The 19,223-nt window shown below is 41.4% G+C and overlaps 1 protein-coding gene and 1 long non-coding RNA gene across 5 annotated transcripts in view; one reads left to right on the forward strand and one right to left on the reverse strand.

Annotated features, from left to right (window-relative positions):
- The window catches only part of pax2b (paired box 2b), a 29,424-nt gene extending 25,893 nt beyond the window's left edge, over positions 1–3,531 (forward strand). For 2 of the 4 annotated variants that reach the window (XM_076143598.1, XM_076143595.1), the window contains 3 exons: positions 662–763; positions 2,684–2,770; positions 3,410–3,531. In XM_076143598.1, coding sequence (XP_075999713.1) covers positions 662–763; positions 2,684–2,770; positions 3,410–3,531 — 311 coding nt within the window. Of the gene's footprint in view, positions 1–661; positions 764–2,683; positions 2,771–3,390 lie in introns of all 4 variants that reach the window. The other 2 variants (XM_076143597.1, XM_076143596.1) reach the window with 1 other exon arrangement.
- Positions 1–19,223, reverse strand: part of LOC142993005 (uncharacterized) — a 130,804-nt gene that overhangs the window by 101,028 nt on the left and 10,553 nt on the right. The window contains exons 3-5 of the long non-coding RNA XR_012961096.1: positions 10,717–10,882; positions 10,151–10,255; positions 689–856 (exon numbers count right to left, since the gene is read on the reverse strand). This is a non-coding gene — a long non-coding RNA (uncharacterized LOC142993005). The remainder of the gene's footprint in view (positions 1–688; positions 857–10,150; positions 10,256–10,716; positions 10,883–19,223) is intronic.

Genomic DNA, 19,223 nt, shown 5'->3' on the forward strand with positions numbered 1-19,223 from the left:
AGAGGGGCCAGTGTGCTCGGCCTTCACACCCACACTCTGCCCCGGCTAATGGAAAGCAGAGGAGGGCCATATTTAGACTTGTTTGAATGGTGTAATGAGGAGACATGTTTATGTGACTTCCCGCAGAAGCCGCTAAACTTGTTTTTCACCGAGCTATTAGAGCGACGGAGTGATGCGCTCTGGTATCGACCAAAGGGCTCAGTTACGCTTCTTGTCTTTTTCCGAAGCATTAGCAGTATTTTCATTGTGCGCGGCGTGGACACGGGGGCTTGTAACTGCTCCCTTGCAATGACAGGAGTCCTGTGTGTATGGTGTGTATTGTTTCAATTTATGGCTGGTGCACTGAGGCCACAGAGGAGCCCCTCATGGAGGCTTGCCAAAGCTCAGCTCCGTCCTCACAGACCCTTAGAACCGCACGCCTACGATCGCACTTCCAAGCATAAAATAAACTCAACAGGGTTTGATTATTGTGCGAGACCAAAGACTCGACATTACACGTTTGTCTTTCAAACAACAAGCTTATGTTTTCAGTATACAATCTATTAAAATCTCATCAGTATGTTATTTATGTTGTGATATTTGGTGGAAAGTTTGGTTTTTGTATGTTGAGGCTAAACACCAGAAAGCACTGACGATGTGTTTGTCTTTTGTCTCTCTTCAGGTCGGGAGATGGCCAACACAACCCTACCTGGATATCCCCCGCACGTTCCTCCGACAGGCCAGGGCAGCTACCCAACTTCCACGCTCGCTGGAATGGTTCCTGGTGAGTGAGAGGAAACTTCAACCTCGCCCTCATATCGCCATTAGAGTCCATTTAGCAGGTGGCGTCGCCCTCTGCGCGAAACATGTGGAGCGGCTAAGGAGCAGAGTGAAAGGACTTTAAGCAGCAAATTATACAGGGAGGCAGTGAATATTGACCTGCAGAGTAAGAGACTCGCACATCCTTATATTAGCTGTGTGTGTATGATTGGATTGGACAGGCTGAATAAGTGATCAGAGACAGGGGGAGAGGACAGTTGCTCTCTGCGCCCGTCCCTTCCTTCCCACTTTCCTTTCTGCCTTATTGGCTCATTATCTCCCTGCGTGGACGCTCTCACCGGCCGTCGATAAACAGCACTCCCGGCCCTCCCCGTGCAGCCTTCTGCGCTCCGGAGCGTATCCCTTTCCCCCTCTACTTAACCTGCAGTTCAGGTTCACAGCAAACAGTTAAGGGTCAAAAGGCAGAAGCATGGGAGCCCAGTAAATATTCAAATCGCTGTCTCTCTGAGGTCAGCCTGGTGTTTCAGTGCAAGGCACCGAGAGGGAGAGGGGGGATGGTGGGGGGACGGGGGCTCCTTCTGGTTTCTTAGATATATCACTTCAAAAAGAACAAAAGGCTTTCTGTTAGGAAAAATGACCTGAGAGGGACGACTCTGCTGCTTTTAACATAGCAGCTTAAAATATTACAACTTATTCTCACAACATTTAATCCCATATCTCCAAATATTCTAGTGATTTATCTTTTTGTTTTCCCCCAATCAGTGGCTCTTATACTTTTGAATGAGCCTTTTAATTTCCTGAACACTGATTCTGATTAGTTGACAGCTTGTTCTTTAATTTAACATATTAACAATTTTTGCAAATTGCAGCTAAAATGTGATGACCTGTGCCATTTCAGAGCAACTCCTGATAAATTTAACCTCGAGAAAGCATGACAGCTATATAGAGATCTCATTATAAACACTATATATGTTGTATCTCCTTGGTCAAATGTTGCACAGTTGCCTATAAATAGAGGATTGAGTGTTTTTAACTTCGTTCAACCTCTGCTAGTGAAACAACAGACAATATAGAGACTCGGATGATATTTGATACTTCTTCACATAACGTAATTCAATAGGAGGAGGACCAGTTTACCAGTAACTTCTAGACACTTTGGGGTTGGACTAATAAAATTGTAAAATCGTGTGGGTGGAAAGGCATCAAGTCAAACACGCTTTTACTTTCCATTTGTTCTTATGTGGCAACACAGCGGAAGATGAGGGCCTTAATCCCATGGCTTGTGGTTTTCTGTTGTAACCCATTCATCCTACACACAAGCGCTAAGATTTAGTGACAGGCGCAAAACACTGTTAAAGCAAAGCCATTTCTCAGCAGCTTCATATAAAATCGAGCCTTTATTGTCTCGTAAAAGAGAGAAACATGTTGAACCAACAGCAGTGCTCACTGACATGGTCCAAGTTACTTCCCCAGCAATGAAATCCCGATGCACACACACACACACACACACACACACGCACAGAGAGAGCTCAGACCAGAGGGATCCGATTGGACACGTTAAAATTCCTCCAAGAACGGGCTGCGGGATTTATTGGAGTATATCAAAAATGTATGCATGAGTCTGTTTATTACGACTGGGTATTTATTAGAGCGGTTTGGAATATACTGAAGGATGAAGAAAGGGTAGATATCCATAAATAGGACAGGGGAAGCCGCCTTCAGTGTCACATCCTGTATTGTTCAGTGTTGCATAACTTAAGTGAAATGAAAAAGAAATAAATTACTTGCTTGGCTGGCCTCACATAGATGACTATCATTTGCCCTCAAATTGCGTCCTGTGTGAACGAGGAGGAATGGCGGCGTGCGAGACGCTAATGGTTTGATGCATTCAAATGCTAATTGATTTGTTGTTTTGTTTTTGCAGGGAGCGAATTTTCGGGGAACCCCTACAGCCATCCGCAGTACACGACCTACAACGAGGCCTGGCGATTCAGCAACCCAGCGTTACTAAGTGAGTACCGGCAGAGTCACACAGGATCAGGATGTTTAGTGGGAAGACTAGGAATCATCAGCAAAGATACTACCAGTGTTACTACGGTTACCACTGCACGCTGTTTACTGTGACATTACAACTGCTCCCACTACTGCACAATCCTTAATAGTACTCATCAACATTACTACAACCACTACTCCTACACTATATACTGCACTATTAATACAGAATAGATCTAACTTTTACTATTATTACTGCTACTGCTATTACTATGGCGACAGTACTGCGGCTACTACTACTACCGCTATACCTATACTGTATTAAACCCAATATTGTTGTAAAATACTGGTTTGATGAAAGGTAATGCAACTATGCAAATATTAAGATTTTATAGTCATATTTGTGTTTATTTCATTTATTTAAATAGTTCATTAAGCGTAATTCAGTAATACATAGACATTTTAAAAAGCATTATGACTCGTTTAGGATGCAAAAATCAATGTTTGTGACTTGTGGAATGGATCATAACAGGAAACATTTGGATGAAGATCATATGTCAATGTTGTTAATTTGGTAAATGAAAGGAAATATTGTATTTGTTGTTTTTTCAAATGGCTCGTTCTTCTGTTAACTTTCAGGTTCCCCTTATTATTATAGTGCCGCATCGAGAGGCTCCGCCCCTCCCACTGCTGCCACTGCCTATGACCGTCACTAGTTACCATGGAAACCAGATCAACCTGCAGGACCATGGCCTCAGCCTCCATATTGCCCCGGTGTGAACGGCACGGTCCACTGGACACTGAGCAACTGTGCATAAAATGTTCCCGAGTCACGCGACGGCAAAGTAACACATTCAGGACTCCAGATGACTTTGAAAAGCCGCCCGTCCAAATCTACCAGGCTCACCACGCTATCAGAGACACTACACACACACACACCAATACTGTGGCGATAAAAAGGAAAAAAAAGGAAGAAAAAAAAAAGAAAACATTAAAATACCCAGAAATTTATTTTCCCCTTTAGCGGTCTCACAATTTCATCCAGTCATGGATCAATACTGTACATTTCCTTTCTTTGGGGAGGGGGGGGGGGAGTGGGAGGGGGTCCTGAGCTTAAAATGTAGCAGCTTTTCCTTTTTCATTCATCTGCCACTCTGTGACAGCGGCTGATCGGAGCAGATCGGCACCAACAGAGGACTGTTTAACGTTGTTTTGTCCATTGGAACAGTAACCGACCAAACATCCAGCATGACTAAATCCACTGCGTCGATGCCATGAGAAGATTAGGACACGTTCTCTGTGATACACAATCAAGATGTAAAAATGAAGTAAATGAAATAAAGGAACATCGATTTGAAAACAAAAGGGAGCCATGACACTATATTACCATGGCTTGCTATTTGCAAGAGTTCAAGAACTAGTAAATATATTCTTAAAATAATTTTTTATTTCATTTTTATAATTCGTAATGACGTCTTACCACACTACAGACTGCTTGGCTAGTGTTTGAAGATTTTTTTTTTTATTTCTCGGGATACAAGAGATCACATCAAGGCAAAAAGTTTCTTTTTGTTAATTTTGCACTATTTGGAGGTTTGCAACACTGGAGCGTGATTATGCAGAATATGATGATGCAGATTTGCTACACAGCGTATCATGAAAGTGACTGTATGTCTATTAATACTTTGGTGTGAAGAGGCACTTGCAGTTTCAGCTGCGATTCAAGTTTTTTGGTCATCAATCTGTAATTCAGTTATTTGGTCATATTACTGCCTTGACGTGCACTATACATTTTTACGTTGACTTAAGTCTTTGGCATTCAACCACAGAAATGGATTAAGCAGCCATCTCAAGTCAAACCAACACCATTTTCTCGAGTTTGATGTCCGGTCGATATGATGATTCTGACGATTCTGATGACTCTAATAATGTCAAAGTTGTGCAAAAAGCAGGGCAAAGATTTCAGCTAAAATGCCTTAAACACGTTTCCCTCCCCATCATCAGCTTCCTCATGTTTCAGGCCAAGTATGGACTCATTTCTTTTAATACCAAGCTGGAGTTTCTTCATCCGTCATGCCACAACTGTCAAGTGAATGTATTTTGCATTTGCCAAAGACTTAGTTCTTGTTAATGTTTATTTACAGGCCGCGTATATGCATCATGACAGCAGTATTATTAGGAAAACTCACATTGTTCATGATGAAAGTATATGTATAAATTCTATGCAGTGCAGAGATGGTCATCATATGCATACTCAGCTGTAAACCTAAAGGTAGGTGGACTTTATTTAATGTTGTTTTATTTACAAATTGTTCATTTGTAGAAGGATTTTTGTGTGTGATGTGAAGACACTTCTCTGTAAATACAGTAAAAAAAATGTCTTTCATGTTCATCGGTATTATCACTTTCATTATACTGGTCTCACTTGTACAATAATAAAAGTGTCTGAAATCTTTTACGCAAAACAAAGCCTGAGTTGTGTTTGTCTGTGGTAATTTCATTGAATTTAAAAGAGGCGCAGTGGCGATTTGGCCCACCGGTAGCGCTATTGAGCAGGTATTGTGTACGCAGCAAGTGACCAGGGATTAGTTCAAATTTGAGCAAGCTACAATATCTAAGTGTTTATTTTCAATACATTTAATCTTAAAATCTTGTTACTCAAAAAAAACAAAACCTCACGGACTAAATTTTGGGATTCATTTGCCAAACGTCCTAACATCTTTGGGAAATTCCGACATTTGAAACGTTAACAGAATCAGGTTGGCAAAAGCTTTATGGGATCATAAAATGGAACGAATACGGCTGCTAGACTTTAAAGGCTCAGATAATACTCCTTTTTAATCGTGCATATGCTTGCACACACAGCTGCTATGCAAATGCTGTTGCTCACCTACTTGTGTGCTTTACTCCAGTGTGGAGGATTAAACCCTAAATCCTTCAAAAGGGCAATATGAGGTACAGAAATTATTCTTGCTCAGCACCAGAACGTAATAGAGACAACTTCATATTCCTCTAACTACACTGGAGACAAAAGTGAACATTGCATCATTATTTTTGAAGGTGTTGCATGCTAATTGTACAACCAAAACTTAAAACAACGTGTCTGCACATGTGTACTTAACTTATAGTATAAAGTATAGGTTACACACAATCTATCTTGTTGAGAAACGCAAGTCCCTATGTGCTTATTTAACATTAATTGTGAGCCTTAAGAGGAGAAAGTGTTATCAAGAAACACCTTAAGATGGAGTGATTCCTTAAAATGGTATCATAAGCTTTATCTTAGCTCATTCATTTCATAATTAAGTGAAGTTACGCGTAAATAAAAGTAATAGAAATTGTGGTTGGGATGACAAATTGCTTCTTTTTTACGATCACTGTCGGCTAAACAATGTTGGGAGAAACACCGGCGATGTAATGAATTCGGGCACCTAATGAGAATGTTTGGAGATAAATGTATTTACTTTCCAGGTATAAGATCACATGGTACATAGGGCTGCAGTGAGAATGCCTCTGAATGTTTTCTCCAGGATCTGGATCACTGAGCAGCACATAAAGTGTTTAACCTCTCTCCGCTTTGTAAAGCTGAATTAATTTTTCGAGCAGTGTGCCTGAATTCAATTTGTGCCAAGTTGCAGGGAGAGATTTATGCATGAAATCCCTCTTAGAGCTTATTTTCACTCTTTTTCCCCTCTCTAATCCCTCCGCCGCTGCCGCCTTGGATGACTTAGTTATATCATTATTGATTTACAACAAGTGGACACTGTCCTGATTAGCTCGGTGCCATTTGTAAAGGCTTTTGGTTGCGCCCATGATAATAATGTACAATTCAAATGATGTCAGACACTTGGTGGAAAATGGAATCGTACAATACAACCTCAAATACTCTCTTCATCTTTTTTAGTGGTGAAAATAGCAAGTTTGACTCCGAGCTTGTTGCCCAGCATGCAGCCATAAAAGAAATGACTTTTTTTTTTCTGAGCCCAAATGATATCGAGTCAAACAATTTCTGCTGTTGCTGATTTATCATGAATATATTCGCATCTGTGTTTACAATGGCTGGTAAGTTGTGAGCCCATAGGCTGTTTATTTACAATATGTATATACAATTCATGTTTGTACACTTAAACTACATTTATCTGATATCGGTCGTTGTAATTTACGAAGAGGCCCGAGGCTGTAAGAGCGGTACAAGATGGACACACAGTGAACCCGCACGCACAATATATCAGTTGTCACCATGGCTGCGAACATGATTGCAGATTTGACCTTGTACTCAAATGATGACATCATTTCAGCTTTGGAGAATTTTCTTGGGTGTGCCAAGAAAGTAGTTCGAAGAAGATTGTGTTGAAAAGTAAACAACTACCAAAAACCTGGAAGTTTGATCGTTCTGTGCTGGGCTGAGAACATTTCAGTCAACCCACATATGTAGGCAGAGATGAAAAAGGAAATGATTATTATTATTAATTATCAATAGTTCCTTTCCAAGTTTCCAAGCCAAAAAGATTAGATTATGACCTGTGTGTACATAAGAGTCCATTACTTCTAAATCTCAAATACTGAAATCAATATAATCCAATATCAACATGGATCAATAACAAAAAATCGAATTAAATGTAATATTAACATGATTGTTATGCAATAGCACACATGTCTCCCATTTGTTTGTTTTTACATTTAATAAATATTGGATGACATCATAAAGTTTCTTTCAAATATTGATATTGGCATCATCTTAAATCATGTGGCTGTAATCATTAAACACACTTATTTTGGGGGAATGCCAAGAGTAGAGTAGCCCAAACACGATTATCATCACCCTGCACAAATCCATAGGTAGTATCATTTGTTATTGATCATTGTAGATAAGGCATAGAGACTGAACTTGTACTCGTCTTCAATCACCCACTGGAAATTTCCACAGAATCCTGAAAATTATAACATCAGAAAAAGAGTAATTTCTCCTAAAAATGATTTGAAATGTTTGGAGAGAGAGAGAAATAGAGAGAGACAGAGAGAAAAACACAGAGCGAGAGAGAGCGAGAGAGAGCGAGAGAGAGCGAGAGAGAGAGAGAGAGAGAGCCCTTTTGCTTTGTAATTCAATTTCTCTGCCTGTTGTTTATTTCATGGCTCCCCTGTGAAGCATCAACAGCTGATGTTCTGTCAGCCTCTAACTGTGGTATATGTTTGTCATTCACAGCTCTTGTTATAGGAGGGGAGGAAAAAAACAAGACTTGACTCTTTTCTTTCCCCAGCTGAGAATTCCCAGAAGTAGAATTATTCTATTTAGATGGAAACTTTTTTGTCACTTTCCTGTCTAAATTGGCATATCTGTTTCTCTCCCCGAAACCAATAAACTGTGAACCTGGATGCATCTGTCAATCAAGCTTCTTCTTAACTGCAGCACACCAGATGACAACAACATCCACTGGAATATAAATATATATATATATATATTTGCTGTATGTGCGACAGAAGTGGATGATGATGATTGGCTCTAATCAGAGGCATCATATATTGTGCCTGTCACTTTTGTGCTCGTCAAAACTCATTTGTGGGTAAATAATTAATATGATCGCCTTAAAAGTGACAAAATTAGAAAGACACTGATTGTCTCATGTAACGGTGTGGTTGATGCAAACATGTTTAACTTAACTGAAAGCAAAAGTAATTCTTATCAAATGTATATCGGCAGTTGTGATGAATGTAAACAAAAGCAATGTTGTTATACTGCTACACTACTTTACTAATGTGATTGCTTAAGCCAGACATTTCCTCATATATAGACCTCCTTTAACTTTTAACGACTCTCCCTGTACATATTGTTTATTCCAGGTCTTCATTGAAGCTATGATGCTTAGTGAGATGTTCAAACCCCAACATTCTACGTGCACAGCTCCCCAGGATTCAGTTTGCTCCTCTGAGACGTCTATCACACCTCACTCTTTTGGTTGATCTCCACGAGGGTCAATGGTGACAGATGTGTTTGTAAAAGGGTCGAAGGAGTTAACATATCGCTATGGTTACAGAATTACTGCGTCCAAAAAGGGGAAAAAGACCAAAAAACAAGACGTTACATCCTCAAGCCTCAAAAAGATATGAAAGTTTACGGCCCATCCTTTACATGCATGAATTATTAAATCATAAAAGAGCAATTTAAGTTTCTTAATAGCTCAAACACACTAAAATCACATCCAAATGTTATTTTCAAATGTTTTATTTGGAAGAAGTTACACATCTGCCCACTGCAGCAAACACCACGCATCATTAGTTTTATATGCACAAGGTTGTGCATTTAAATTAAACACTATGGGTGTTTCCGACAAATTATGCAGAACAGATATGCATATGGAAAACTACAGTATTATTGTAGCTCAAAATGCTTTTTACATCTAAAATGTGACAATATTGATAAAGGTTGAATATTCTCTTTACCCCCTTGGCTGTATTTTGGTATTCAGCAGATATTCCTGCACCCAAATCAGATTTAAAGATACTAAAGAAGAGATACAAGAGGATCAGTGGGCTATTCCCTGCTAGCAGAAGGGAGAAGAAGGAAAGAGAAATTGAAAGAAAGTGCACTATTGACTATAAATACACTTTTGTTGGATGCTTCACATGGCCGGAGTGGAGCACAGAGCAGAGTCACATGTAAAAACAGCATTATAATAGGAAGATGTCCTGCGTTATACAATGTTCCTCGTCATGCATAACTCTAAATTCTTTTGTCAGATGTAGCTGTTGACCTTTCGAGCTGCTCCACACACACTAATACGCAGACTGAACGCTCTCCGTGTGATTGTACAGTGCGTCTATGAATATGCTACAGCAACTGAATTATAATTTGGTTACTGGCGTGTCAAATGTACAATAAATCCTCAGGATGTTATCATTTGCAATGACACCCTGAGACAGGGGGCTGAGGAAATATGAAAATGCATTTCACATCTTCATATCTGGATCCTGGTTGGACGAAACGGGAAATAGATCTGCTGCTTTATGTGCTGTATCTAATTGGATACGGCAATATATAATACGATTCACCGGTATCCATCAATTCCTGTGTTAGACCTGTTTGTATGGCGGTGTCAGTGGGGCAGCCTTGCTTGTTATGATGCCTGAGCAGCAATTATGAGGTAATTTTTGACTCTTGCTGTGTGAGGCCATCCAGAAGATACTTGAAGGGAGGTTTCTAATGAGTGAGCATTGATTGATTGGACGTAATCAGTGCACCGCTTGACTGAAAGTGTGTTTGAGGGAAGAGAGCAAATAGCGGAGTTCGTGTCATGAAAGTCTGCATTCCTATGTTTCCTGCTGTCTACTGGCAGCCACTGGATTCTACTCATAAGCAAAGGTTTGTCCTGCATGGATTCAACATATAGCACACGTGTCTTACCTTTACTTCCTGTTTGCGCCAGCCAAGAAGTTCAGTTGCAGTGGAGTGGACATGGAAATGGACGTCCTATGTGCAATGTGCATGTAGGCTGGCGTCCTTCCTGCCCTGAATCAGAGGACAGACACTAGAGATTAGAGGAGAATACAATGCATATAACGTATTTAACTTCTGTTTGATCAGTGACTACACTTTGAGCAACACCTGGTCTAATATATTCATGGTTGAAAATAAAAATCAGCACACTCTTCCCTCTGGCTGTTGGCTGTGGCACACGTGCCCACTATCGAGCAACTGAGTGAGGCGGCGGTGGATGGGAGTCTCGACGCAACAAGACACGTCACAGTCAGAATGAAGTCACGACGACGACAAGCGTTGAGCTGGACTATTGAAGGTGAGAGCCACGCCTCTGCCAAACCACGCCGCTGGCTGGCTGCGTTTTTTCTGCCAGCGGGTTGCCATGGCCGGCACAGAGCCAAACCTCATTTACCCTTCACCAGTAAATAATTACCCTAATGGCTATTGTGTGATACATGATGCAATTAAAGCCCTAATGCAATGCAGCTCACTTAGTGCATGTGTCAGGGCCTGGTGGTCCGGCAGTCTGGGGATGCGATCAGGGGTTTTTGCTACCTGACTGGCCAGTAATGGGGAAATCCTCCAAAGCAGACAGAAGAAGCTCCCTAATCAGCCGGATCTGTCAGCGCCGGCCATGTTTGTTTGCAGCCCAGGGGACTGAGGGAAGAGAGAAATAGAATATTTACCATACAAATACGGAATATACAGTATGGGCATTGCCTGTATATGGAAATGCTGGGGCCGTCATGTGGACATAACATGTCACAGCTGTGTGTGTACTGAATGTTTTCATACGTTGACTTGTTATGTCATACAATACATTATGTCTGGTGGCATGAGTGAATATATGTGATTAATCTATGCCACATATTGCCTATACATCCTTCAGTATGTCAGCATAGCTTGGTTACATCAAATATATCCATTATTGCAAATATACAGTATGTCAAATAGTATTATAGTACATGTTGGACTGAAGACAATGTACAAGTTGTATATCCTCTTTAAATATGTGGGATATGACATCATCTGAGCCATGTATTGTATATCAGAACATACAGAAACACCAATATATGTTATTTTCATGACTCATTTCGATGTACACATATAAACAACTCACATTTCACTCATTTCTGTTGCTGTGATACCAATTCTCCACCATAACATAAACATTAATATTGTTTCATGTTTGGACTGACTTACTTTGACGAATACTGATGTGTTTTGAAATGTATGTACAATTTAAATGTCCATATCTCAGAATACTCCTTGTTCCTTTACATGTACGTACATATATTATCTCACATATACAGTATACACACACACACACACGTTTCTGTGAAGGTGATACAGGCTATTCTGGCTACTCTGGCTACTCCTGTTAGGGACGTCAGCAGAAAAAGGAATAATAGAAAGTGGGTAGCGGAGAGAGGGCAGAATCATCAACCCCCATCCTTCCCCCCTAACCCCAGCTTCTCCTAGCGCTCCCCCCCTCACCCCCACACTCCCAACACCCCAGTCACTGTCAGGCCAAACACATGATGAATTGCCCTGTCAACAGAATTCATTCAGGGACCAATTAATTCAGCAGAAATGAACTAGAGCCATCAGTCGCGGAAAAACTCAGAGCAAAGAGTGCAAAGTAGCTCTCTTTGGACGAACGAGAGAGGGAGAGAGAGAGGGCGTATGGGAGATGGGGAGAGAGCGAGAGCGAGAGGAGGGGAGAGGGAGAGAAGAGAAAGAGAGAGAGAGGGTGCCAAGGGAGTGCAGTGGAAGTTAGCCTGACAGGAATTGGTCATTTAATGCTTTAGCGCACTGGAGACAGCCCCTGTCATAGAGGAAGCCATGACAGGACTCCCCTGGTACTTTATTTATTAATTATCCAGAGCAGCAAGGGGCATTTAACTGTCTCACTCCAGGCCTGTCAACTCGACTTCTTGTCATTTCCTCTCCGTAAACAGGTCCTTTACAATCCCGAACCCAAATGAGCGCAGGAGGATGTGTAATGATTCAGAGGCAACAGATAAATATTTTGCTTGTCTGATTAGCATATTTAAATTTCCACACTCAAGCGTTACCGCAGAGTCCGACCCCCAAACACCTCATTACCAAAACTTAAGACTGATAAAATGATCAACTTACAAAAGGAAAGGCAAATGATCTCAGTAAGTGTCGACAAACAACGGCCCTTAAAGAGTAGAAACCTTTTTAAGAGAAATATTATTATTAAGTATTTATTTAGCTTTCTTTGTTTTAAAATCAGCGTAAGGGCAGGAGTTCATAGGTCATGTGGTTAAGTAGTTAAGGGACATTAACTTCAAAAATAGGAGGGACTTCGACTGGCAAGCTGAGAGAAACAATAAGGTCAAGAGTGTTTGGAAAAATATATAATTTCAAAGCTGAGAGTGTGAGCGACGCAGACTGCATGAGGCGACAGCACAAACACTTCCAATTTAAGGGGATAAACTGTCAAAAATCATTGTATTATGTGCTAGTTGTATATATTTTACTTTCCTTTACACCTTAACCTCAATATATTATCCTAATTAAAGCATAACAACAGTGAAGTTCACGCCGTGTCTCACTGTTGCATCGCTGTGTCAAACTGTGCGACATCCAAGTGTGTGTCAGATTGTGTGATGAATGCCTGGTGAAACACGCCGATACAACAAACAGGAAAATACGACGCAGGCAAAAAAAAAAAAAGAAGTTGTCAACCTGTCATCCATCTTTGCCGGATTTATAGACGAGGGTCACAGCAGAGTTTCTGACACAGAGACAAAAAATTTGATGCTGCTGCCTTCGGTCAAAAGAGTTGCTAAATTGGCCAGTAGGTGGGCGTGTCCAGGCCCAGGATTGTGTATGGATGATCAAACACACGATCAACAAAACGATTCACTGCTGAGATAACGCACCAAAATTTCAAGTTCGCAAAGAGGAATTAATTAGTTATTCAGTAATATACTCTTGTTTTTGAGGCATATAATAGGATTCCATTCCTCCCCTAATAAACATGACTTGTTGCTTAATCTGATTGTTACTATTGTGTGTGTTTACAATCGATACATTGCTTTATTTAGGATAGAACTTAAGATTCAACGTACTGACAAGAGAAAGACAAGTTGTGAAATCTCAAATAGATGTCGGCAGGCTAACTTTGCCACTCCAGAAGCAAGTAAGAGGCTTCTGGAGTTCGTAACAATACACAAACTCGCTGGTGTAAGTGCCGTGTTCACCGGGGGTGACACTGTACCGCTTTCTCTGCTGGAAACTCAATGAGTGTGTGGCTGACCTATTTGGTCACAGGTTTGATCTTTCCCTATTGTGTTGTGTTGATCAGGCGGTAAATATTTGATGGAACCTTTTCTTTAGCACATTATGCATCCCGGGTGTAACAGGAGGATGAAGTAGCAGCTGGGAAGCCGCGGACGCTGTCAGGTATTCCTTACAAGATCAACAAACGCAACTAAAAAGGACAAACACGACAACAAAACCACCTCCGAGGCACTTTTGTGAAATTAAAGAAAAAGTACGGCGACGGCACGAAGCGAGTGTGAAATGATTGACGGGGCCCCCACGACTTGCTTTAAATAGTTGTACATCATGGGGGGTCACGACCTGAAAAACAACCACCCTGTAAGAAAGCCGGTGATCCAAAACTGGCATCGGCAGTCACAGCACCCTGGCGGAGGAGACGCACCTACAGGGAGCCGCTCGTCACTGCAAGCGCCCCGAAAAAACAAAAGCGGCGGATCTGGAGGAAGCCGGGAATAAGGAGATGCGCTGCGGTATATAATTAATTAAATGAGACTAATTAGGAACATGAGAGCAGGTGCCAGGCTATGGGCTGACAGCACAGACAGCCAGACAACAGGAAGGGGAGAAAAAAAAAAAACTCTGGGTAAGGGGTGTAACGTGACAAGAGGAGGGACAAAGCAACTTTCTGTGCTTTGTCACATGAAACCTCCAAGGAATATATGTGACAGAAACTGTAGACCCAGACGCCATGGGGGTCTTTCCTTTGTTTAAGACAGATTTTCATTTTGCCAATTTGAGGGTTGATGCAAGCAAGAGATTTTCCTCCTCATTATTTCTGCTTGTGAATTAAAAGTGTGTAACTTAGCGGCAGCGGCAATATGAACACGTGCAAGGGAGGAAGAATTCATGCATTTCGAAATACTATGCATATAAATGGTCGTCTCGGCGCTCTATCAGACATCGCACAGCCTCTGGTGTCATTTAGAATTGCGCCGCATTATAGATCCAATGGACTCCTAGTTTTTCTTGTCATCTTCTGCTGATAATGCTCATTCCAGATCCCCGCCTGGTTCCTGGGAAGGAGCGATAGCGGGGGGGGGGGGGAGAGAGCCCGGGTCTCACCGCGAGGAATCCTCCACTACGAGCAAGCAAATGATTCCACTACAAAAACACCACCCAATGTTAGAACAAGTGTAAAAGGAAGCCATTTTTACGTGTTTCCCTTAAAAGACAAGCAATACAAATGACTTAAGGGTACAGATTAGGTTCCTTAATTCAGATAATTTCAGTAAGTGCCTTAAAACAGAACTACTGACGTCTGAAATGCTAAAATTCCATATTGGAGGTGCTGGCGGTGCAAGAGAAGGCCTCGTTCTGTCTCTTTAAGATACAGAACATTCCGGAACAAACTAAGTTACAATGACCTGTAAAGAATTCATCCGATTGGTCCGAATTATTTTGCGATTTTAACATTGTGAGACTTCCTTAAATGCTTGTTTTTGCAGTGTAACATTGCAGTGACAGACAAATTAGGTTATATTGTTGAAAGTTACATGCTGAATTTTGAGGGAGTGTGTATAATGTGCAGCCATGGAAACGTGGCGACTTGGGCGTCACTCACTCACAACTGGTGGCTATAATGTACAGTTTGGGATTTTTAAACAAACCTAAAAGGGAACATTAACAGTTTAAGAGGTTAGGATGAACACAAAGGGGATTCGTTTGCATTTAAAATGGATTAATGAGGTGTATTCAATGAAATACAGGAATAAAAGGACAAATGAAACTGGTGAGAATGCCTGAATATCACCCACAAAAAGCAGGATTCTCCCCCCTCATTCCTTCACACCAACCCAGTGGAAAGTCCAGCTTGTGTAGCCAGAGACGCTCAGAAGGGGCATCAGCCTATTTTATCACAATTTGCTCGCTAACCAGTTACAAATGTGGCATGTGATGACAATAATGAGGCTTGATGTCACTTAGCCTTTGGGCCGTGTGTGTGGAATAGTAAAGCAGGATGTCAGAGTGCTGCAGGTCTCCCACTCTGGCACTGGCGGGGCCTCCTGCATGCAAGGTGACAGACACCTCAGTTAGAGAGAGAGCCGCCTCTCTAACAGCATTATAAATTACTGTAGATCCTATTTGTGTCAGTGGAGGCAAGTGAGGGGAAAATTCAACATCAGCCTATTTATTCATTTACTTATTCCCTGGCTCACTCAGGCTCAGGGCTGCCGGGGAGAGCAGCTCTGCACCAGCCATTCACCACAAACGCTGTGTTTATACACACACACACACACACACACACACACACACACACACACACACACACACACACACACACACACACACACACACACACACCATTTACAAGCACTGCGAGAGTCTGTGCTTCTCATGTAATCATTTTCACATTTTAGTCTGTACATAGTTATATTTTAGTCTCCCTGTACATGATTTTTTTGTAGAATCATAGAATTTGGTTGTGTTTGTATCCCGATGACAGATGAAAGCAGATTGCGGGGGTAGGACGATAGTAGTGAGACCTTATTGTCGTTTTTACGGTTGAGTTCCAATGCCTGCTAATGAAAGTGTTTACCATATTATTATTTTTTATAGAATAAGATGAATTAAAAGACAAATCCTATATAAGGGTAAACATGCTTACACTGGTACTGCCGACAAATCCTGCTAAATCCTTTTTCGTTTCATCCATTTGGCCGATTTTGTTCCTTGATACTGGCAACTTTCACCCATTTAGCAATGCGGAGGAATGGAGATGATCACTTCTCTTGAATGTTAAGCGAGGAGACGACACGAACCCAAATGAAGATGGAGATCGGGTGGACGGGAGCCGTTGGCCAGCGTCATTTACATTCATGTTTTGCCAGAGTGTGCTAGTTCTTGATTACAATGTTGACATTTTACTTGGAATTAACCTGATTAATGTGATTGAGCGTAAAAGCCCATAGCTCAGCATTTCTCCTGATCACAGGAGATGGATTAAGAAAGAAGGCTTTCAAATTGAATATACCTCTCCTTGCTCAGCCTGTTAATTGTGCCATTTACCACTACTTGAGTCACTGGCCGGCGCTGTTTAGTCAAACTAATGATGATGCACAGTCGAAGCCATCCCTCAATAATTAAACCAAAGCTCCACATCTCTTTTTCTGCATTAGCTTCTTTTTTTTTGGTGAATAAACAGGTGCACGCATACACACATTGAGCCGTGGTCACTTCGGGTCCTTTAAATTACTTCTGGCATTGTTAGCTGGGAGATGACTTTTTTTCTTCGTTTTTGTTCCACAATCCATTCTCTGTCACTTGTTATTGCTTACACAAAGAAAGAACTGTTAACACACTTGTTTTGAGGATCCAGTCAGGTGATCCTATTTATTGAGCACACAGCACCATCTGCTCCAGAAGACTTTCAAGTGTGTGTGGGTGAGTGACAGATGTTTGAGCAAAGCTAAAAATGTCTAAACTGCAGTATAGCTTATTTATGAAGACTTTAAGCTACGAGACCTTTACCATGCGCGACACGAATCATGTGACCTGGTCTTGACCGGCACCACACTGGCAAAGGCCAACCAAGTCCCTAAAACGTCCACTCTCATTACGCTCATTTCTAGAAGAAGCCTGAAACAAATGGATTCATACTGGAGTTTTGGGATAGTTGCACTTTCGAGACTCAATAAGAGACGGAGAATTCCTCTGATTGGTCAGATTCTTGAAATAAACTCAAAAATAGACCAAAAACCAACAAATCAAGACAAGTTAGTGTGGAAATTGTTTGCTACAATAGTGCACATACTGATTATTCTCCTAAGATCAACTTTCCCTGTGTTGCTGTATGAACAATGAGGCACTGCTCCTCTTCAGCTCAGTACACTTAACAGATTAACAGAAAAGAAAAAAAAAAAAGCAGCAAACACGAGTTTCAAGCCCTACGTAGCAACGAACAACAATGAATATCTTAAAGAGAGACACCAGGGAGGTGTTGACATGCTTCCTTAACTTAAATCTGTTGTTCCTTGTTCTACTTCTCCCAGTGCCCCAGTGCCCCGGTGCTTAATCCCCCAGTGCACTTGCTGTGTAACCCCAGCAGGTGCAGTGGGAATCTATAAACACAGCTGGCGCGTCTCAGCATCGAAACTCTCTGATCTACCCTCACCTTGCACCTCGCCCCTCCGAAACACCCCCGGTTTACCCAGAATACCATGCATAACCCAGATTCATGAGGGTACTCGCATCAGGGCTGCAGGCAAGATGAGGGGTTTGGGTGTTTGAAAGGTGTTTTTATGTAAACTAATTACAAGTATTAAGTGTTTCCCACAGGATTTATGAAAATTTATTAGTCTGTGAAGTCTGTGAAACTCCGAAAGAACATTTAGAGCATCACGGGACACAAAACTAATGAAATTCTTTAAGGCAAGGTGACCCATCGCACTGCATTGGTGCAGGAAACAGACAAACTAAAAACAGGAGGTTTTCCAAAAGCTGGATCATACAGGTCGGGCTGCGTTTCTTTCAAAAATGTCAACACCTGTATTGACTCCGACTGAATTTAGCATTTCAGACATTTTTATGTGGAAAATTGTGCACAAAAATATTGATTGTGATGCGATAATGCTGCATGTCACTAGTTGCAGTACTTTTACATTTGATTACTTTTATGTATTTGTGCATTAAATAAATGTGCCTATCCTGGAAACAATTGCTGCAAAATATTTGTGTCTTACAGAACTATGTTAAATACTTGCTTTTGTTTTAGAGTTATTACAATTATGCAACATTTATAAGTATAGGACGTCCACGACAAAAACATAAAACTTACACTAAACGACGTGTGTGACGTTTGTACTGTAGCATTTAAACATCTGAATAAGTAACGCAAAAGTTGAAAAGTAAAGGCGATACTACAAAGTGCTGTTATTCCGACCCCACCAACAAACTTCTAAACGCTCCCATGTTAAAAGGCAAACGGACGTTAACCTATTGTTCAGCTTTGTTTCCTTCTGTTCATTTTACATACTGGGAGAGTGCAGAGGAGAGCAGCCGGGTGTAAAGGGCGCTCGCTCGTCTCCGGGAGCTCTTAAAGCGACAGGGCCGCACACAGAAGTGTGATTCCGGGGGCCCGGAGTTTTCAATCCGACTTTGCAAGCACTCTCTACAGCACCATAAGCCTTTACATAGGTCGCTCAGCACATTACAAGGAAGTACAAATATTATAAAGGAGATTCTTCAGTGCAGTGCATAAAATACTGCTAGCACTTTACTTTGTATTTGTTCTGAGTCATCCAGTGCAGGCGGGGTTGTGTTCTTCTCATTCGCTCTGATTTAATGTTCTCCTTGGCTTTGCATTTTCACTCGTTAAAGTGTCGTAGTCTATACCTGTCCAGGAGCGTTAGTCGTGATTGCCTGGGAAATCCACAGCACCCGGCCGTTAATGAGAGCGGACAGAGGTTAGAACAGCTCAATAGAAGAGATAACCAGTCTTTGATCCAAACAGCCATGCAGAACATGCAGGCAATAGCATCAGCAAAATGTACTGTCAGGAATTTTGGATTTTAAATTACACCTGATTAACCTGAGGCAGGTGGAGGAAGAGTTTTGTGGGGGCTCGGGGGGCCGTAGGACTCACAAAATGCTGCTTTAGCCTGGGAGGAGGTACGACTTTAAACTGCTGCGCACAAAGAAAGAATTCATGCTCAATTACCACATTAAAAAATAAAAATCAAGA

The sequence above is a fragment of the Genypterus blacodes genome, unplaced genomic scaffold, assembly GCF_046128005.1.
Source record: "Genypterus blacodes isolate CSIRO-AG114 ecotype Tasmania unplaced genomic scaffold, CSIRO-AGI_Gbla_v1 ptg000026l_1, whole genome shotgun sequence".
Taxonomy (NCBI): domain Eukaryota; kingdom Metazoa; phylum Chordata; class Actinopteri; order Ophidiiformes; family Ophidiidae; genus Genypterus; species Genypterus blacodes.